At 34.4% G+C, this 23,083-nt stretch overlaps 1 protein-coding gene across 4 annotated transcripts in view; it reads right to left on the bottom strand.

The window, feature by feature from the left end:
- Window positions 1-23,083, bottom strand: part of TTC3 (tetratricopeptide repeat domain 3) — a 170,764-nt gene that overhangs the window by 144,579 nt on the left and 3,102 nt on the right. For 3 of the 4 annotated variants that reach the window (XM_031959270.1, XM_031959268.1, XM_031959271.1), the window contains exons 2-5: window positions 19,610-19,695; window positions 14,084-14,129; window positions 13,491-13,641; window positions 12,535-12,622 (exon numbers count right to left, since the gene is read on the bottom strand). In XM_031959270.1, the coding sequence (XP_031815130.1) occupies window positions 12,535-12,622; window positions 13,491-13,641; window positions 14,084-14,129; window positions 19,610-19,684 (360 nt within the window). In that variant the 5' untranslated portion in view covers window positions 19,685-19,695. The remainder of the gene's footprint in view (window positions 1-12,534; window positions 12,623-13,490; window positions 13,642-14,083; window positions 14,130-19,609; window positions 19,696-23,083) is intronic. The other variant, XM_031959269.1, reaches the window with a different exon arrangement.

Here is a 23,083-nt window from a genome sequence, read left to right as displayed (position 1 = left end):
ATGAACTGCCAAGAAGAAAGTGTACGCCTTTCTGTCTCCTTCAGTTTTCTCTGAAGATCTATCATACCTAACTTTTCTAGTATTTTATTTATCTCTTTAATTTCTTTCTTATTTATTCTGTGATTTGATTTATCTACTTCTGAGGAAGCAAGGTTGAAATCTCCCACTATTATAGTTCTGCTGTCTATTTCTTCTTGCAACTCTCTTAACTTCTCCTTTAGAAATTTAGATACTATATCACTTAATGCTATATGTCTGATATTGATATTGCTTCATTATTTATGGCACCCTTTGGCAAGATAGTTTCCTTCCTTACCTCTTTTAATTAAATCAATTTTTGCTTTTGCTTGATCTGAGATGAGGTTGGCTACCCCTGCTTTTTTTACTTCACCTGAAGCATAATAGATTCTTCTCCAATCTTTTATCTTTACTCTTTATATATTACTTCTTTAAATGTGTTTCTTGTATACAACATATTGTAGGATTCTGGCTTTTAATTCACTCTGTTATCTGCTTTATGAGAGAGTTCACCCCATTCACATTTACAGTTAAAACTACTAAATCTTGTAATGTTCTTATTTGGTTTTCTGGAGGTCTTAGAGCAGCCTTTGTTTCAGTTCAGTAACCACAACAACAATAGCCAGGTGTAAAAAGTCCAAATCCTTTATTATCTCCTTTAAAATCTAGTTTCCTTGCCTGGGGCTCCAGCCAGCTTTCTGGATAGCCTTTCAGACTGGCCTTGGCCTGAGTGGGGGAAGTACAGGAGGCCACCATGGTACTGTGAGATGAAGTGAATGAATTTGTCTATCAGTCCCTGGCCGAGTTTGTGCTGGCCCTTCTGAGTCTCTCTCTGGCTCTGACTCTGGCTGAGCTCTACTTTAATTACATCATAGGTGTGTATCTTGTAGAACTATATTAAATTCTAAGTACATTACTGAACTAGAGAACTATTAAGCACCAGGCTAAACTAGATAACTAACCATTGTCTTCATCAATTCCACTGACTTAACACCTTGTAAGAATCATTGTTTCACTAGTATGGCAGAAACTAGGCATCAACCCACACTTAACACCGTACACCAAGATAAGGTCAAAATGGGTTCATGACCTAAGCATAAAGAATGAGATTATAAATAAATTAGAGGACCACAGGATAGTTTACCTCTCAGACCTGTGGAAGAGGAAGGAATTTATGACCAAAGAAGAACCATTATCAGTCACAAAATAGAAAATTTTGATTACATCAATCTGAAAAGTTTTTGTACAAACAAAACTAATGCAGACAAGATTAGAAGGGAAGTAATAAACCGGGAAAATATTTTTACAATCAAAGGTTCTGATAAAGGACTCATTTCCAAAATATATGGAGAATTGACTCTAATTTATAAGAAATCAAGCCATTCTCCAATTGATAAATAGTCAAAGGATAGAAACAGACAATTCTCAGACGAAGAAATTGAAACTATTTCTAGCCATATGAAAAGATGCTCCAAGTCATTATTAATCAGAGAAATGCAAATTAAGACAACTCTGAGATACCACTACACACCTGTCAGATTGGCTAGAATGACAGGGAAAGATAATGCGGAATGTTGGATGGGATGTGGGAAAACAGGGACACTAATAAATTGTTGGTGGAATTGTGAATATATCCAACCATTCTGGAGAGCAATTTGGAACTATGCTCAAAAAGGTATCAAACTGTGCATATCCTTTGATCCAGCAGTGTTTCTACTGGGTTATACCCCAAAGAGATATTAAAGAAGGGAAAGGGATCTGTATGTGCCAAAATTTTTGTGGCAGCCCTGTTTGTAGTGGCCAGAAACTGGAAACTGAATAGATGCCCATCAATTGGAGAATGGTTGAATAAATTGTAGTATATGAATATTATGGAATATTATTGTTCGGTAAGAAATGACCAACAGGATAATTTCAGAAAGGCCTGGAGAGACTTACACGAACTAATGCTGAGTGAAATAAGCAGGGCCTGGAGATTCTTATATACTTGAACAACAATACTATATGATGATCAATTCTGATGGACCTGGCATTTTCAACAATGACATAAACCAAATCAGTTCCAATGGAGCAGTAATGAACTGAACCAGCTATGCCCAGAGAAAGAACTCTGGGAAATGACTAAGAACCATTACATTGAATTCCCAATCCCTATATTTTTGCCTGCCTGCATTTTGATTTCCTTCACAGGCTAATTGTACAATATTTCAGAGTCTGATTCTTTTTGTACAGCAAAATAACAGTTTGGTCATGTACACTTATTGTGTATCTAATTTACACTTTAATATATTTAACAATTACTGGTCATCCTGCCATCTAGGGGAGGGGATGGGGGGAATGAGAGGGAAAAATTGGAACAAAAGGTTGGCAATTGTCAATGTTGTAAAATTACTCATACATATAACTTGTAAATAAAAAGCTATGAAAAAAAAAAAGGAAGTCTTTGTTTCAGAGTTCTGACCCATAACAAATTCTGTACATCCTGCCACCTTATTACCCCAAAATTATTCTTTTCTCTTTCCTTTTCCCCTTGCCTTCTTCCTCAGTATTTTACTTATAAGCATTACTTGCCTCAAACAGTTTTCCCCTTTTCTTATATTTTTCCCCTATTATTTCAACTTTCCCTTATATTTAGCCTACCCCTTCCCTTTTCTCCTTTCCCTTCCCACTTTTCTATAAGTTGAAAGATGTTTCTTAGTGAAATCAAATATATTTAATATTCTTTCTTTTGGCCAAATCTATTGAGAATAAGATTCACACAATATTTATCACCCTCCCTTCTTTCCCTCAATTATAATGTTTTCTTTACCTCTTCCTGAGATGTAATTTCCCTCATTTTACCTGTACTTTCCCCCTTTTTTCCTGTTACAATCCCCTTTCCATCTTGTTTCTTTTTTTATATTATAATACTAAAATAAAATTATCACATGTACTCTCTGTGTATACCCATAACAGAAATACAGTTCTCAAGAGTTCTTTTTACCTTTTATGCTTCTCTTGAGTCCTATATTTGGAGCTCAAATATTTTGTTTAGCTCTGGTCTTTTCATCAGAAATTAATGAAATTCACCTGTTTCACTGAATGCTCATCATGTTTCCTGGAAGAAAATGATCAATTTAGCAGGGTAGTTTATTCTTAGCTGCATTCCAAGTTCCTTTGCCTTTCAGAATATCAGATTCCAGGCCCTACAATCCTTTAAAGTAGAAACTGCTAAATCCTGGGTAATCCTTATTGTGGCTCCTCGGTATCTGAATTATTTTTTTCTGGTTGCTTATTATTACAATTATATTTTACTTGGTCTGATAGTTCTGAAATTTAGCCACAATATTCCTTGGTGTTTTAATTTGGGGGGAAGGGGGTCTCTTTCAGGAAGTGTTTGGTGAATTATTTCAATCGCTATTTTGCCTTCTGATTCTTTGACATCAGGGCAGTTCTCTTTGATGATTTCCTGAAAAATATAGTCTCTTTTTTTCATCATGGTTTTCAGAGAGTTCAATAATCCTTAGATTTTCTCTCCTAGATCTATTTTCCAAGTCAGTTGTTTTCCCAAGTATTTTTTTCAATTTTCCTTGACTGATCCTTAATGTCTTAATGAGTCATTCATTTCCATTTGTTCAGTTCTGATTTTTCGTGAATTATTTTCTCCATTTACTTTTTTTTTACTTCTTTTTGCATTTGTCCAATAGAGATTTTAAATGAGTTTAAAATAGTTTTGTTCTATGGAATTTTTTTCCATTTCACAAATTTTATTTTTTAAGGAGTTATTTTCTTTTTCCATCTCACAAATTCTTTTTTTCCTGGGATTATTTATCTTTTCCAAATTCTGTTTTTCAGCGAGTTGTTTTCCTTTTCCATTTTGTCAAATCTATCTTTTAATGAATTATATGCCTTTTCCAAACCCTCTTGCAAAGTTTTCCTTTCCTGTCCTCATTTTTCTTCTAGCTCTCTTTTGAGATCCTTTTTATTTCTTGTAGGAGAGCCTTGGGTGATAGGGACCAGGTTATATCACCTTTTGGGGCTTCATTTAAAGACAATCTGCTTTTAGTCTCCTCAGGGTTTGAAATCTGTTCTCTTTCACCATAGAGACTATCTATGGTTATAGTTCTCTTTGCCTTTTTACTCATTTTTTTTTTTAAACTTAGGATCTACTTTTAGAGCAAGGGAAGTTTTCCAAACTTCTTCTACAAGCAGCATTGGGTCAGTGCTGATTCACTCCTGGTGCTGGTGGGCGTGGCCAGGTCCCATGATATTCTGGTGTTTTGGGCTTCAACATTTGCCTTTTGTGTTCCTGTTGGATATTTTATAACTTCTCTGCTGCTCTACTGGCTTGCAATCAGGGCAGAGTGGCCAACTCTGGTGTAGATTCCTCTTCATAGTTTCTCCGCATCAGAGTCTGCACCACCCCACCCCAGGTCTGCACAATGTATGCTGGCCTCCATACCTGCACCTGGCCAACTACCTCCGTGCCCAACTGAAACAGACCTTTTCTGGCAAACTTCAAAATTATTTTCTGCTGGTCATTTGCTGCAATCCCAACATTCATGGATCCTGCCAGTCCAGAGCTAATTCTGAGGCTGTATTTTGTAATTAGTGTTAAGGGTAGTAGTAGGTCACAAAGAAACGTATATACACCTGCCATCTTGGCTCTATCCTCACAAAGGATTTTAAAAGCCAAATAGATAATATTTTGTTTCATTTTGAAGGTATTAGGGAAATAAGAGAGTTTATTGAGCAGGTAGGTAACACTGTCATATCTGTGCTTTAGAAAGATGAATTTGATGGATTCATGACTTAGACACAAAGGGCAATACTATAAGCATATCAAGAAAACAAGAGATAGTCTACTTCTCACATCTCACATCTCTGGAGAACAGAGAAATTTATAGTCAACAAACTGAAGAACATTATAAAATGCAAAATGGATAATTTTGATTATATCAAATTAAAAAGATTTTGCACAAACAAAACCAATGCAGCCAAGATTAAAGGGAAGCAGAAAGCTGGAAAAATTTTTTTACATCTAGTATTTCTGATCAAGACCTCATTTCTAAAATTAACATAGAGAGTTGATTCAAATTTATAAGAATACAAGCTATTCTCCAACTGATAGTCAAAGGATATGAATAGATAATTTTCAGATGAAAGTAAAGCCATTTTTAATCATATGAAAAATGTTCTTAATTGCCACTGATTAGAGAAATGCAAATTAAGACAACTTTGAGACATCACTTCATACTGGTTAAAATGAAAGGAAAAGATAATGATAAATGTTGGAGGACATATGGGAAAAACTGGGACACTAATATATTGGTGGAATTGTCAACTGATCCAATCATTGTGGAGAGCAATTTGGAACTATGCCCAAAAGGGCTATAAAACTCTGCATATGCTTTGATCTAGCAGTGTCTACTGGGTCTGTATTCCAAAGAAATCATAAAAAAAGGGAATAGGACCCATGTGTGCAAAAATGTTTGTGGCAGTCCTTTTTGTAGGGCAAGGAACTGGGAACTAAGTAGATGGCCATCAGTTGGAGAATGGCTGAATAAGTTATGGTATATTATTGTTCTATAGGAAATGATCAGTAAGATGATTTCAGAGAGGCCTGGATAGACTTACATGAACTGATGCTAAATGAAGTGATTCGAAACAAGAGAATATTGTATATAACAACAGCAAGATTATGCAAAGATCAATTATGATGGACTTGGCTCTTTTATTTTCTTTTTTTTGCTGAGGCAATTAGGGTTAAGTGACTTGCCCAGGGACACACAGCTAGGAAGTATTAAGTATCTGAGACCAGATTCAAACTCAGGTTCTCCTAATTTCAGGGCTGGTGCTCTATGCACTGTGCCACCTAGCTGCTCCAATTCCAATAGATTTTTTGATGGAGAGAGCCATCTGCATCCAGAGAGAGAACTATGTAGACTGAATGTGGATCAAAGAATAGTATTTTCACCTTTTTTTTTTTTTTGGTTGGTGGCGGTATTTATTTCCTTGGATTTTTTTCCCCTTTTGATCTGATTTTTCTTGCACAGCATGCTGAATATGGAAATATGTTTAGAAGAATTACACATGTTTAACCTATATTGGATTGCTTGATGTCTAAGGAAAGGGAAAGAGAAAAATTGGAACACAACATTTACAAAGGTAAATGTTGAAAATTATCTTTGCATATATTTGGAAAAATAAAAGTTAGTATTTAAAAAAAAAGATGAATTTGATAGCTGAGTAGAGGACAAACTAAAGAGAAGAGAAACTTGAGACAGGAAGATCAAAAAGAAAACGAAATGCAAATAGTCCTGGCATAAAATAATGAAGGTCTGAACCAGGGTGCAAGTTGTGTCAGAGGAGAGAAGGGGGCAAATCCAAGAAATGTTGCAAAAGAAAAAATCAACAAGACTTTATAATAGACTAGGGTGAATGGAGATATCATAGTACAAAGTGAGAAATAGTCAAGGATGATACCTGGGTTGTAAGTCTGGGAGATTGGAACAGCAATGTCGATAACAAGAGAAAAAGAAAGATAATAAGCTCAAGTTATCTTTGTGATATCCAGTTCAAAATGTCTAAAAGACAGTTAAAGATATGAAACTGGAGAACAGCAGAGGTTACTACTGGATAAGTATATCTGAGAATCAACTACATAGAGATGATACTTTTAAGTCACAGGAGGTGAAATCACTAAGCAAGACAGTATAAAAGGAAAAAAAAAGGGCCTAGAACTAAATTCTAGGGACCTGAATTAGGAGGCATAACATAGTTAAAAATCCAGAAAAGAGGTTGAAATGCTGTGGCCAGACTTGCAAGAAGAAACCAGGAGAAAAATGCCACAAAAAAACCTAAAGAAAAGAGAATGAAGGAGAACATTGTGACAAGTTGCAAGGATCAAGGAGGATCAGAGAGGATGAAAACTGAGAAAGAAGCATTAGATTTGGCAATTTAAATAAAGCATTAGTAACTTTGGAGATAGATTCAGCTGAAACAAATTAGAAGCCAGAATGTAAATAATGAGAGGGGAGGAGATAAAGGCATGTATTGTATATTATCTTCTCAAGTAGTTTAGCTCCAAAAACAAGAGATATGGCATGAGTGCTTAAAGAAATGTCTGGATCAAATGAAGACATTTTAAAGTTAACGGGTTTGTGTAGGAGTGTGTATAAAGGGGTGAGGAGGAGAGGGAGAGGGAAAAGGAGAGGGAAAGCGAAAGAAGAAGAAAAAGAAAAAGAGAGAAAGAGAGAGAGAGAGAGAGAGAGAGAGAGAGAGAGAGAGAGAGAGAGAGAGAAGGGGAGAAGAAAGGAGAGGAGGAGGCAGAGGGAGGGAGGAGGAAGAGGAAGGGAGGGAGAGAGTGTATATGTGTGTGTATGTATCTGTATAGACAGCAGGAAAACAGTCAGTGGAGAGGGACAGACTGAAGATAAGAGAATAGAGATGATAAAGAGGGTAAGTGGCTAGAGAATAGAGAAAGAAATGGGACCAAGGATGAATGTTGAAGAATTTGGTAAGGAGAAAGGTCATCGCATTATATGGACAGGTGTGAAGGAGGAGATAGTGGGAAAAGACATCTGAAAGAGTGAGGTGAGATGAAGAGGACAGAAGAGCAAATGGCCTCAATTTTTTCAGAAATATGAGACAAAATTCTTAGTTAGAAGCTTGGGATAAGGACTAAGTGGAGGGTTAGGAGGCTGAGGAGATGGATAGTGGAAGAGGAGTAACAATGTCATGAGAGGCTTGAGAATTGATGAAAAATTTGAAAAAAACACTGAAATGATTGGAATGGTGATTGGGATAGTACCTACTATGTGCTAGACTGTATCAAGAATCAGAAATACAAAAAAAAGTCTCAAGGAGCTCACAATCTAATGGAGAAGACAACAAGCAAACAATTTTTTACAAGCAAGCTATATAAAGGATTAATAGGAAAAAATTAATAGAAGGAAGACGTCTTCTTCCTGTAGAAACTGGGATTTAAGTTGGGACTTGAGAAACCAAGAGACGGAAAGGAAGAGCATTATAGGCATGGCAGAAATCTGTGAAAATGCCCAGAACCAAGATGGGAATTATCTTGTTCAGGGAACAGAAAAGAGGCCAATGTCACTACATGAAAGAATATACCAGTGTGAAGGGGAGGGTTGTAAGGTGTAAGGAAGACTGGAAGGGTGAAGGGTTATGGGAAATCAGGTTCTCTTAAGGCTTCGAATGCCAAACAGAGAAATTTACATTTGATTCTGGAGGTGATAGAGAGCCACTGGAGTTTATTAAGTAGAAGGCTGACATGACTGAACCTGAACTTCTAGAAAATCACTTTGGCAACTGAATGGAGGATATATTGGAGTGTATAGTCTTGTGTCTAGTGAACCAGCCAGAAATCTAATGCAACAGCCCAGATATGAAGTAATGAGGACCTAAACCAGGATACTGAAGAGAATGTCTTTTAGAAATGTTGCAGAGGTAATGAAATGAACCAGCTACGCCCAGAGAAAGAACTCTGGGAGATGACTTAAAAACCATTACATTGAATTCCCAATCCCTATATTTATGCCCACCTGCATTTTGATTTCCTTCACAAGCTAATTGTACAATATTTCAGAGTCTGATTCTTTTTGTACAGCAAAATAACGGTTTGGTCATGTATACTTATTGTGTATCTAATTTATATTTTAATATATTTAACATCTACTGGTCATCCTGCCATCTGGGGGAGGGGGTGAGAGGGTAAGAGGTGAAAAATGGGAACAAGAGGTTTGGCAATTGTTAATGCTGTAAAGTGACCCATGCATAACCTGTAAATAAAAGGCTACTTAAAAAAAAAAAAAAAGAAAAGAAATGTTGCAGAGGTAAAATCTACAAGCCATGGCAAAATACTGAATACAATATAAAGTCAAGGATAATATCTAGGTTACTAGTCTCCTTCCCTTCTTCCCTCTGAAATCTGGCTTCTTCTCTCTTTAATTAACTAAAACTGGTCTAAACCAATTTCCAAATCTGCCATTTCTAAATCTTCATCCTTCCTACCCCATGTTCAGCACCTGATGCTAGGGATCACCTTTCCTCCTAGACAGATATTCTCTCCTCTCTGCATTTTTGTCACCCTGTTCTTTCCTGATTCTCCTACTTAAAGCCCTCAAAATGCTGCTCCTCAGAAAGGACACTCCCATGTACTGACTCCAGAAGTTTTCTCTCCTTGTGCCCCAAGCCTGGCACACTCTCTTGGGGGAGGCAGCCCTGGCATCCTTCAAGTCTCAAAAAAAAAAAAAAAAAAAAAAAAAAAAAGTCACCTTCTGGCTTAGTCATACCAGATTTCAAAGTGTATCACAAAGCAGTAATCATCCAAACAATCTTGTACTAGCTAAGCAACAGCGGTGGATCAGTGGAATAGATTAGAGATTCAATACATAGTACTAAATGATCATAGTGATTTTGTATCTGATAAACACCAAAGACTTCAGCTTTTGGAACAAGAGCTCACTACCTGACAAAAACTTCTGGGAAAACTGGAAAGCAGTGGAGCAGAAACTAGGCATAGACTACCTTCTCACAAAATAAGGTCAAAATGGGTACATGATTTAGACATAAAAGGGGAATACCATAAGCGCATCAGAAGAAAAAGAAATAGTTTACCTGTTAGATTTATAGAGAAGGAAAGAATTTATGACCAAACAAGAGCTAGAGAAGATTATGAAATGATAAATGGTAATTCTAATTATGTTAAAATGCTAAGTTTTTGCATAAACAAAACCAATGAAACCAAGATAGGAAGGAAAGAAAACTGAGAAACAATTTTTACAGGCACTATTTCTGATACAGACCTCATTTCTAAAATACATAGAGAACGGAATCAAATTTATAATACACATCATTCCCTTTCCATAATCATGGAAAAATGTACTAAATCCCTATTTTTGAAGAAATGCAAATTAAAATAACTTTGAGGTATCACTTCATATCTATCAGATTAGTTAATGACAGACCTCCTTGTACAAAAGTTTCTACTGAAGTTCTTTTAGTGATAACAACGAATTAGAAATTGAGGAGTCATCCATTATGTAGGGAATGGCTGAACAAATTGTGGTATATGATTGTAGTGGAATAATATTAGCTATAAAAAATTGTGAGCAAGATGCTTTCAGAAAAACCTGTAAATGTGTATGTGTATGCACTAATAAGAAGTGAGCAGAACCAGAACATTGTACACAGTAACAGCAATACTGTATGATGATTGACTGAATGACAGCAATACAATAATCTAAGATAATTCTGACAGACTCATGATGAAAAATGCTATGTTCAGAAAAAGAATGGAGTCTGAATGCAAATCAAAGCATACTTTTTTTTTTCCTTTTTTAGATTTTTCTTTTGCAACATGACTAATATGGAAGTAATATGGAAGTTTTACATGACTGTGCATGTATAATCTAAATCAAATTGCTTGCCTTCTCAATGAGGAAAAGGAATGTATAACTCAAAAAATTTCTAAACTAATGTTAAAAATTTTTTTACATGAAATTGGAAAAAATTTTGGGAAAAATAAAATTCCAGTTTCTACAGGAAGTCTTTTCAAACCCTCTTAATTCTAGTCTTTATTATTTCCAATTTGTCCTATACATAGCTTGTTTATACTGTGTCATTTGCATGTTAGGCTGTAACCTCTTTGTAGCCCCACTGCTTAACATAGTGGCTGGCACATAGGCACTTAATAAATGCTTACAGATTCACTTGTCTAACCACTCCTCAATCTCCTTTGCCATAACATTATTCATATTATATCCCCTAATGATGGATATACCCCAAGGCTATCCTGGGTTCCTTTCTCTCAACATTCTCATTTGTGATCTTCTTAATTCCCATGGAAAGAATTATATTTATGAAGATGATTCATATCCCTGGTCTCTCGCCTAATTTTCAATAATATATTACAAGCTGCCTGTTAAAATACCAAATTGGATGACCCATAGGAATTCAAAGTTAACGTCCAAAACTGAATTTTATCTTTCCCTCTAAACCAATTTCCATGCTTCCCTTTTACTATCATGGACACCACCATTCTCTCAGTCACCTAGGTTTGCTTCAGTAAAATACTCAGTATCATCCTCAATTCTTCCTGTTCAGTCACTTAATATAAAAATTCAATTATCTGCCAAATCTTGTTTCTTCTATAACATTTTCGATATGTGTTCCCTTCTTTCCAGAGATAGCTACCAATCTGGATAAGATGCCTATTACCTCTAGCTTGGATTATTCCATTAGCCTAATTAATTAATATCCTTGTCTCAAATTTCTCCCCACTCAAATTCACCCTTTAATTATCTGCCATAGTAATTTTCTCTGAAATATGTCTAATATATCACCTATTCTGTTCAATAAACTCCAGCAGCTCTTTATTATCTCTAGGATCTAATATAAATTTTGACATTTTAAGCTTTTCTTACATATTAGTCCCTCTTATTCCAACCCCACTCCATTTTACTGTCCAGCCACATTGACCTACTTGCTGTTCCTTACACACAATACTTCATCTACTTCACACTCTTCCACTGAATATTCCCTTTTCCTTGAATGCTCTCTCCCTCCTTGTTGCCATAATTTAGAATCTCTGGCTTCCTGCAAGACTCAATTGCTAGTACCATCCCAGCTAAAGTTATTTTATATCTACTCTGTATATATCTCATGCATGCTTATCCATTTACATGTTGTCTCTATTACAATAAGCTCCTTGAGAGACTCTGTTTTTCCTTTTTCTTTATGGTTTTACAAGTAGTTAGCATAGGTCTGGTTAACTTTTTTTTTTTTTTTTTTAATTTAATAGCCTTTTATTTACAGGATATATACATGGGTAACTTTACAGCATTAACAATTGCCAAACCTCTTGTTCCAATTTTTCACCTCTTACCCCCCCACCCCCTCCCCTAGATGGCAGGATGACCAGTAGATGTTAAATATATTAAAATATAACTTAGATACACAATAAGTATACATGACCAAAACGTTATTTTGCTGTACAAAAAGAATCAGACTCTGAAATATTGTACAATTAGCTTGTGAAGGAAATCAAAAATGCAGGTGTGCATTAAATATAGGGATTGGGAATTCAATGTAATGGTTTTTAGTCATCTCCCAGAGTTCTTTTTCTGGGCATAGCTAGTTCAGTTCATTACTGCTCCATTAGAAATGATTTGGTTGATCTCACTGCTGAGGATGGCCTGGTCCATCAGAACTGGTCATCATATAGTATTGTTGTTGAAGTATATAATGATCTCCTGGTCCTGCTCATTTCACTCAGCATCAGTTCGTGTAAGTCTCTCCAGGCCTTTCTGAAATCATCCTGTTGGTCATTTCTTACAGAACAGTAATATTCCATAATATTCATATAGGTCTGGTTAACTTTTAACAAACAACTTAAATTATTATACTGATATACATTGATGTGACTATCAGAAACATACCAGATTATAAAGACTAGTTTTAACAAAGAACATAAAGTTAAACATCCTTGCAATGGATCATTAAAGTGCCACTTACTACAACTTTCTTTGCCAAATCCACAATATCTTCCAGCAATTCAATATGCTGTAGTCTCTTCAAACTTAATTCACAAGTACTAGAGCTGCTTAAAGAAAAAATTGTTTTAGAAAAGGGCAAGATTTTATATTGCCTGATTCTAAACTTTAATATTAAAATTCAACTGTATATAATAGTAGCTGACATTTTAAAGTTTACAATGTGACTTACAAGCTTTATCTATTTGATTTTCTTAACTGAGTAAACTACTACACCTTCTTCTCCCTCTGCATAATACTGATGATTATTTATATTAACAACCTTCAAACTTATCTTTTCATGACTGACGGTTTGTAAGTTTCTAATATCTGGAAATATTGGTTAGAAATCAACCTTAAAGAGATTAACAGTTTATATCTAGTGAATAAATTTAGTAGAAGAATGTTATGAAATACGGCATTGGTGATATTTTTATTAGTTACGAATGCAGAATAGAAATATGTGAATAAACTGTCAAGACCAGATGAGAGTAATAAAAATGATTTAAAAGAATGTAATAGCTAAAGGGATGGAACTAAATAAATTGTCATTTTATTCAAGTATGTGAAAGATTAAGAAAAACAGATGTTAAATAGTTGTTAGAGAGAATTTTAAAAAGGGATTAAAAGTACAATAAGAATTTTAATCATTAAAAAATAAAAACAAGCCTGTAAGGGTGATTAAATAATATAAGAATGGGTCACATAATCTCTGTCCTTAATTTTATTTAGATATTTAAATATAAATGCTTAAATTTATATAGCTACTTAAATGTAGCAGATATCTAACTGTACCTCACATATTTAATACTGTAAATGAACCACATTATCTCAAGCTATTTTTCTACTTTTAGAATTCATTTTTCAGGGAAATAACAACATTCTTTCAAAAGTTAAAGAAAGCAACAAAAATACATAAAAAACACATGCCTTACTTACCTGACATCTATACAAGGATGTAATTGAGACACTACAGGAGTCTGTTCTCGTTGAAAAAGAAGTGGCCAGAAGATGTATATTTTAATGACATCACAGTAATCTCGAAGGACATGAAGTGGCTTACTACACCAGATTTTGCAGATATCCAGTTCTTTATTAAAAAAAAAAAAATTAATATTGGTAGACTTTTTGAGTAGGAAAAATGATTAGTGAAAATATTTTCCCCTCATTTTACATATGCTGGAAGTACTAATTGCTGTTCAACATTTGTTGGCACTAAAAACTTGAGATTTTAAATATAAAATAGTTATAAGAATAATTTATTTTATTTTATTATTTTTTTTTGTTTTGTTAAGGCAATTGGAGTTAAGTGATTTGCCCAGGGTCACACAGCTAGGAACTATTAAGTGTCTGAGGTCAGATTTGAACTCAGGTCCTCCTGACTTGAGGGCTGGTGCTCCATCCTCTGTGGCACCTAGTTGCCCCTAAGAATAAATTTTTGAAGAAGTATAACACCCCATAAAACATAGATTTTTATTAATTCTCTTATTATGCCATCAATAAAATAAAAGTCCCAGTGCTAAATTACTCACCTAGATTTGCCTTAACTTGTGAATATTTTGCAGGATATGCCCCACCCTGAAAAAAAGAAAATATGTTTTGTTATTCTTTGGTAAAAACATTGCGGCATATTTAATTTGATTGGTAAACTATAAATTAACTATGCAAAATAACAACTTGTGCTGTTTTAAATTTCTGGATTAGGCTACTTTTTTCAACCTACAAATCAGCAGGTTCTTTTCCAGGAGCTATCATGCTCCCTTCCACAATTTTCAATTATCCACTTTTGATCAAAAATATAATTATGACCTATCGTGTAAATGGGTTAAAATTCAAATCCATTTCTGTTTCTATTCTGATTACACACACAAATACACCCCTCTTAATCTTTAATTAAAATGATCTTTTGAGAAGTGAAAATGCAATGAAGTCAGCTATGACCAACATAGTACCTTTCTTGTCCTATTTTTAAGTTTTTATGTATATTTTAATTTTTTTATTCTGAACTTAAAATCCCCCCAAAATAGAGATTTCCATGGATACAAAACAGAAAGATACAAAATTCTGTTAGAGAACCATGAAGCTATCTGCTATTCTAAAGCATGTAGAAAATAAGAATATATAGCAAATTCTTCATATTACTTTCAAAACTGTCCTTGATTGTTATTTCTTTTAAACATCTTTCTTTTCGCTACTATGTATTTGAAAAACTACTTCAATGACCATTTTTTGCATCACTATTGATAGTCTTCTCTTCATATAATTCCTGTATCCCCAATTAAAAACTGAGAGAAAAAAAAAAACCTTATAATAAATTAAAATCAAGCAAAATAAATCTACATATATAGAAGTCATGTCAAAAAATAAGTCTTATTACATAGATGCTTTGCCATAAGTCCTCCAGAGATATGGCTAGTGATTACATTAATTAGTTAAGTTTATCAAAATTATTTTTATATACAATGTTGCTGTCATTCTCCTAAATCAGCTCACTTCATTCTGTATTGGATGCTACTTAGGATTTTCTGCAATTATATCTCTCTCTCTCTCTCTTTTTTATTATAGTTTTTTATTTACAAGTTATATGCATGGGTAATTTTACAGCATTGACAATTGCCAAACCTTTTGTTCCAATTTTTCCCTTCCTTCCCCCCACTCCCTCCCCCAGATGGCAGGTTGACCCAATACATATTAAATATGTTAAAGTATAAATTAAATATAATATTAGTATACATGTCCAAACAGTTATTTTGATGTACAAAAAGAATCGGACTTTGAAATAGTGAACAATTAGCCTGTGAAGGAAATCAAACATGCAGGCAGACAAAAATAGAGGGATTGGGAATTCTAGTGGTTCATAGTCCTCTCCTAGAGTTCTTTCGCTGGGTATAGCTGGTTCAATTCATTACTGCTCTATTGGAACTGATTTGGTTTATCTCATTGTTGAAGATGGCCACGTCCATCAGAATTTATCATCATACAGCATTGCTGTTGTTGAAGTATATAATGATCTCCTGGCCCTGCTCATTTCACTCAGCATCAGTTCATGTAAGTCTCTCCAGGCCTTTCTGAAATCATCCTGGTGGTCATTTCTTACAGAACAATAACATTCCATAATATCCATATACCACAATTTATTCAGCCATTTTCCAATTGATGGGCATCCACTCAGTTTCCAGTTTCTGGCCACTATAAAGAGGGCTGCCACAAATATTCTTGCACATACAGGTCCCTTTCCCTTCTTTAAAATCTCTTTGGGATATAAGCCCAGTAGTAACACTGCTGGATCAAAGGGTATGCACAGTTTGATAAGAGCGTTTGAGCTTAGTTCCAAATGCAATTACCTCTTTAACCATTTCTTATGAAACAATATTTCATTACATTCACATATAAGTTATTCAGCTATTCCCCAATTGCTGGGTACCGCCATCAGATTCTAATCATTTGCTTTTTTTAAATTCAGAAGTCTATTTTGCTTTTCTTTTCCAGTATTATCTTCTCTTTAAACTCTTAGAACAAAGCCAATCCACACTGAGGATCTCCATTTTTCTTGTTTTATTCCCTCAGCTCCTTATGAAGAAATTAAAGCTGTAAAAAAAAAAAAAAAAAAAAAAAAACAAAAAAAAAAAAAAACGACACTTGTTTCTTCTTCCTTCAGAATGTTACTACAATGCCATCATACCACCCTGTGACTGCTTAAATAAATTTATTTTTCTAGGTTCCTCTGGATACAAGTTTATATTTCAAAGTTCCTGCTCATCAACAGAAATGTTTTCATCAAAGACATTTGGGAACAAAGTCTTCTATTCAAGAAGTTAGCAAAATTATGGTCTATGAGTCAAAATCTTTTTGTGTGGCTAGTGAGTTGAAAACAGTTTAAACAATTTTATTACAACATAGTCATGCTTATTGAATTATACATTAAGGTACAAACAGTACAATACAACAGAGTAAAGTAATTGTAGCAAAGATCCTATATGGTACTCTCTTTGCTTCTTTCAGGGATTCAGCTCACAACAAATTGTTGTGATGCAGTTATAATTTGATGTTATTTCAAGTATTACCTATATTACTATACCACAAATTTTTTTCATTACAGCATATACTCATTATGTTAAAAAAAGAAAAAAAATTATTACAATTTTTTGAACTCAGGATTGAAAGTGAAGTTTTTCTGAACAAGAAGAACCCACTTTCAACCATTAATATCAAACACTGAATGGCTTTGGAAATTAATTTTTGTTGCAGACTTGATAATGTTTCTTAATGAATTCAACCTAAAATTACAAGGTAAAAGAGCACTCCTATACAAAACTTATAAACAAGTCAATTAAACAACATTAATTAAATCACAAGTAATGCCATACACTTCCCATACTGTCAGAAATTAAAGATATGGTCTCCATTCCTATACAATTTTGCAGTAAATATATATATATATATATATATATATATATATATATATATATATATATATCCTGAGCTCAATTCTAGTAGCCTTTTTCTGGAACTTGACACAGTTATAAAAGAAAATTCCAAATGTCTATTTAAATGTGCAGTTGAAGAACTTTTACCAACCTTCAATTGTAAGTGATTATTTTACAATATAATGACTTACTAAAAGGCAAGTATCAAGAATCAAACAGAATTATATAAATTGTCTTCCATGAGACAAATATGTTAAATATTATACATTCATAAACTGATATCAGTATTTGGCAGTACTCTTCTGTATGGAAAGACATTTTCAAAGAGGAAACATGTAAATGTTTCAATGTTTTTATTATTATAAATTAGCATTAATGGATAAAACATGTGCAATCAATAATGATGACAGGGAATGATTTTGAATCCCAATTAAGTGAAATGTCACCCCACCAAAAACACAATTCAACTCTTCTCATTAATTGACAGGTATTACAAAACAAACTATAAACATACTGCTATATTTTGATTTCATCAATAAAATTTTTTTGCAAATTTGTTTTCTTGTTATATAAATACTTGTATAATACTTTCAATTTTGCCTATTAGCCCACAAAGCCAAAAATATTTACTGTCCAGTACTTTATAAAAAAAGTTTGCCAACTTTTGATCTCATCCACTAAAGTTTCCTTATGGGATTATACTGAGTTTTGCCAGCTAAGTTATTCATGATTATAAATCTAGATTTTAGGGCATCTCCAGATCTACAATAATTTTTTAAAATATTAGTTTTATGTTAGCTTCTTTGGATTGCTTATCACTCCAGCTTTGGTTCCTGATTTAGGCTTTTGTGTCAGGATCAAGGTTCTTACCCTGCTGCACTTCTGTGCAAGCTCATTGAGACTTCTTGGTCTTATCCTGGTTCCCTCGGGTTACTGTGCTGACATGTACTTTACAAGACTAGACTTGTCCCCCTCTTGACCCTAGACCTTGGATGTTCTTAGCGCTGGACTTTTAAGACCCTCAGGCCAGAAGGCTATGAGTGACCCCACTTGTCTCCCTGCTTGTAGAGCAAAAAATCATGCAGACTAAATGTTTCTATGACCAAGCTCTGGTTATTCTGGGAAGGTACCAGCTTGTTTGCTTTTTCTGGATTTGCTAGTGTCCCCCATTCCCATTGCCCATGGGCTTCTGGCTGAATTTTGGTACATTTCTGGGATGGAAGAATCACTGTAGTTTCTCATTTTGTGTGTGTGTATGCGAATTTTAGATTACTTTATTAGAGAAGGTAAAGCATCCATCTTAAGCTGGAATTCCTTGTTTCATTACTTTTTTTTTTTAAAAAAAACAAAGATTTATTTTATAGTCAGTGCTCTTCTACTGAAATCCTACTCTGATATTTCACTGTGTCACAAAAGTGGTCCAGAGTTTTCAAAGATAACGCTAACGCAGCACAAGCTCTGGCTTTCTATCAGCCAAAAGATATTTGTGATCTGAGATTTAGCCTAAGTTTGAAGAGAATTAAAACCAGATTTTTACCTAAAAAATTACTAGAAAGTTATATCACACTTCAGAGATCATCCAACACAAATCACACAGTTGCAACATGAAACAGAAAATTAAGTATCCACCCAAAAATGAGAGATCCTTTAATTACTGAAGTAAATCTTCAGAGATCCAAATTCCATATTGAGAAATGTTAAATAAGAGTGTCCAGGAGCTCTTATGTTTCAATAAGAAATAATTGGAAATATTGCTTGAATATATAGTTTCCAATTAATATTATGAATCAAAGTCAAGTACTGATCAATAAACAAGAATTTACTAAAGGCTTACAATGTGACAAGGTTGGCCCTGAAGATAAAAAGATAAAAATGACAATTATGGCCATCAAGATATGGCCAAGAATATACAATTCTACTAAAAGAGGCAATATGTATATGCAAGTATATAGAAAAGGGGGAGGCCTACTAATAGCTAGAGAAAGTCAAGAAAAGCAGCTAGGAAGTAGTATATATTACTTGTCCTTTCTTCCTCTCTCTTTTCTATTTTTTAATTTTATTACTTCTATCACTTAATCCCTTCTAATCAGAGAGGACCAATTTTTTTAATAACTGGCAGATATAAGGAAAAAAATTTTTTATAGTCATTTGCCATATGAACATAATTTCTCTTCTACATGAAGTTGCTTTTAAATTTCTTCTCTCAATATACACACAGTCACCAATAATGAGGTAAACAAAATGCTGAAATCAGAATCAGGAAGACCATGGGGTCTCCCCATGCTTATTAAATAGCCTTGGGACCCAGGAAAAGTCATTTAACTTCTTTCAACCTCAGATTGCCCCCCCCAGTAAAATGGTAATAATAGTACCTACCTTAAAAGATTTTTGTGAGGATCAAATGAAATAATATAGGTAAAGTGCTTCACAAACCTTGAAAGATTATATAAATTCTAGCTATTCCTATTCTCTTCACTTTTTAGATTCTATCATCTAATATTCCTGATTTTTTGAGGCAGAAACTTTTTCTTTTCAAAAAAACAGATGGCATTAAAAAATCAGTCTTTCATTCACATTAGCTCTGAATACGAACTTTTAAAATGCATTTGATTTTTTTAAAAAAATGCTTACCTGTTCACAGCAAAGTTTAGTAATGCGAACGTAGCTGCTGCCAATTAAATCTGCTTCAGTTATGGAAGTCTCCATTGTACATGATCCTAAAGGCCATCAAAAACAAATTTAAACTTCGAATCAGTAAAGTGAATAAAAGTTCTGAAAGTGAATTTTATCTTCATCACAATTAAGATAATAGAAGAGACAACCACAGATTTTTTACAGAATACCTGAGGTGGGTGGAGGGTAGTAGAGTTGGAAAAAATACTGGCTCTAGGAGCAGAAGCCCAAGTCTTAATTCTCTGCTCTGGGCTTCCAGTTAAATGATAATATGAAAAGTTGTAGAGGAACCCAGATATTTCATATATTGCAATCAAGATGAAAAAGAGTACTAGATAATAATACTATTAAAAGAAATGCAAATCATCTGAAATTATGCCCAAAAAGTTATCAAACTGTGCATACCCTTTGATCCAGCAGTGTTACTATTGGGCTTATATCCCAAAGAGATACTAAAGAAGAGAAAAGGACCTGCATGTGCCAAAATGTTTGTGGCAGCCCTATTTGTAGTGGCCAGAAACTGGAAAATGAATAGATGTCCATCAATTGGAGAATGGTTGGATAAACTGTGGTATATGAAGGTTATGGAATATTATTACTCTGTAAGAAATGACTAGCAAAATGAATACAGAGAGGCTTGGACTTATATGAATTGATGCTGAGTGAAATGAGCAGAACCAGGAGATCATTATGCACTTCAACAATACTGTATGAAGATGTATTCTGATGGAAGTGGATATCTTCGACAAAGAGAAGATCTATCTAACTCAGTTCCAATTGATCAGTGATGGACAGAATTAGCTACAGCCAGAGAAGGAACACTGGAAAATGAATGTGGATTATTTGCATTTTTGTTTTTCTTCCCAGGTTATTTTTACCTTCTGAATCCCACTCTTCTTGTGCAACAAGAGAACTGTATGGTTCTGCACACATATACTGTATCTAGGATATACTATAACAAATTTAACATGTATAAGACTGCCTGCCATCTAGGGGAAGGGGTGGAGGGAGGGAAGGGAAAAGTCACAACAGAAGTGAGTAAAAGGGATAATGTTGTAAAAAATTACCCATGCATATGTTCTGTCAATAAAAAAGTTATATAAAAAAAAAAAAGAAATGCAAATCAAAATAACCTTCATCCTAATATTCAGCAATTTGCAAAATTAACAAAAGCAAGGAATAGTCAATTTCAGAGAGGCTGTGGAAAGTCAGAAAACACTAAAGCACTGTTGATAGAGCTATGAATTGGTACAATTATTCTAGAAAGGTATTTGAAAATTACTGGAAGGGATTAAAAAAAAATTCATATCCTTTAATCCAGAAACTTCACTACTTATTAGGTGAGGAGGTCCTGGGTAGCTAGGTGGGAATAGATAGAGAACCTGAATTACTGTATACAATCTGAAAGCCCAGTTACTCCCAGAAGGAAGCAGGGAGGAACATTGATCAGAATATGTAGGCCTTAAATAGGCCTTTTGTTCTTCATAGGACAAAATCATCATAATCCCACAGTTACAATTCAATCAAAAAGCAAAGTTATGATTCAATCCTTTCCATATAATTTCCCTATAAAATACCTGCACATACAATATAACCGAACTAACCCTTACAAATGCTTATTAGGAACCTAACTCTTTTTTAGGGGGTTAACAAGCCAATCAATGGCTTAATCTCCCACTTGTCATGCCTTAATGGTATCTTCAACTTAATGGCCTCGTAGGCCCCTTGTTAAAAATCCTTATGGATTTTAGCTTGCTCTTTTCAGTGTAATAAAATCTCTACCTCTTGATTAGGAGAAGATCTAAGCCTACAAATTCTTTTTTATTTTATTTTATTTTTTTAAATAACTTTTTATTGACAGAACCCATGCCAGGGTAATTTTTTACAACATTATCCCTTGCACTCACTTCTGTTCCGATTTTTCCCCTCCCTCCCTCCACTCCCTCCCCCAGATGGCAAGCAGTCTTATATGTGTTAAATATGTTACAATAGATCTTGGATACAATATATGTGTGCAGAACCGAACAGTTCTCTTGTTGCTCAGGGAGAATTGGATTTAGAAGGTATAAATAACCCGAGAAGAAGAACAAAAATGCAAGCAGTTTACATTCATTTCCTAGTATTCTTTCTTTGGGTATAGCTGCTTCTGTCCATCCTTGATCAATTGAAACTGAGTTAGATCTTCTTTGTCGAAGAAATCCACTTCCACCAGAATACATCCTCATACAATATCGTTGTTGAGGTATATAATGATCTCCTGGTTCTGTTCATTTCACTTAGCATTGGTTCATGTAAGTCTCTCCAAGCCTCTCTGTATTCATCCTGCTGGTCATTTCTTACAGAATAATATTCCATAACATTCATATACCACAATTTACTCGACCATTCTCCAATTGATGGGCATCCATTCATTTTCCAGCTTCTTTCTGGCCACTACAAAAAGGGCTGCCACAAACATTTTGGCACATACAGGTCCCTTTCCCTTCTTTAGTATCTCCTTGGGGTATAAGCCCAGTAGAAACACTGCTGGATCAAAGGGTATGCACAGTTTGATAACTTTTTGAGCATAGTTCCAAATTGCTCTCCAGAATGTAAGCCTACAAATTCTTTTGAGATATCCCAAGGCACCAGTCTAAAATCCCAATATTAATTTTGGGGTTCAACAATCCAACCTCAATATAGGCATGTCGCCCAACAAGCTAAAAGACAAAAAGAAAGGCTCAATATGTCAATTACATAAAAGTGCTAGAACCTTACTGTGAGAATCGATGAGGATTTGGTTTCCACAATTTTGTAAAAAAAACAAAAACAAAAAACAAACTTTAAGAAATGAAACCTAAAAGTTAGGCTGAGGGGGAACAAAGGAAACATAGAGAGAGAGCATAAATTAGAATAAGAAACATGCTATTAATAGATGCAGAAGATATACACACCCAAATAATGGTAAAAGAAAATAAGGGCCAGGGGCGCCAGAAATATGGGGAATGGGAATTATAATTAAGGGAGGGACTGCCAATATAGTCACTTAGGGGCACTATGACCAAATAAGGTGAACACCAAAGGGAGATATAATCAGCTAAGGGACTCATACTCAAATGAGGAGGAATTAGCAGAGGCTATTACTTTTGTAGTACCCAGTCCATAGGAAATCAAGGGAAGGGCTTGCATTTTGGACAGGGTACAAAAAAGTATGCTTTGGTGCTTTAAGGCCGTTCTTGCAAGATCATGAGTAAAAATTTTTTCCTGGCTTCATCAGCCAGTCTACAGAGTACTTGGTAAAAGGTTAGTCTCTTCCATTACTTTACTCTAAGAAAAGCTGAAAGTGAAAAAATAAATCAATAATAAAATAAAAGCATGTAATGACTCATATGAATGGGGTGCGTAAGCAATGCAAGGAAAACAACATACACAATGACTACTATGACATAAATG

This window comes from Sarcophilus harrisii, chromosome 3 (assembly GCF_902635505.1).
Source record: "Sarcophilus harrisii chromosome 3, mSarHar1.11, whole genome shotgun sequence".
Classification (NCBI taxonomy): Eukaryota; Metazoa; Chordata; class Mammalia; order Dasyuromorphia; family Dasyuridae; genus Sarcophilus; species Sarcophilus harrisii.
Note: the sequence above shows the minus strand (reverse complement) of the source record. Positions and strands in the feature narration are given on the sequence as shown.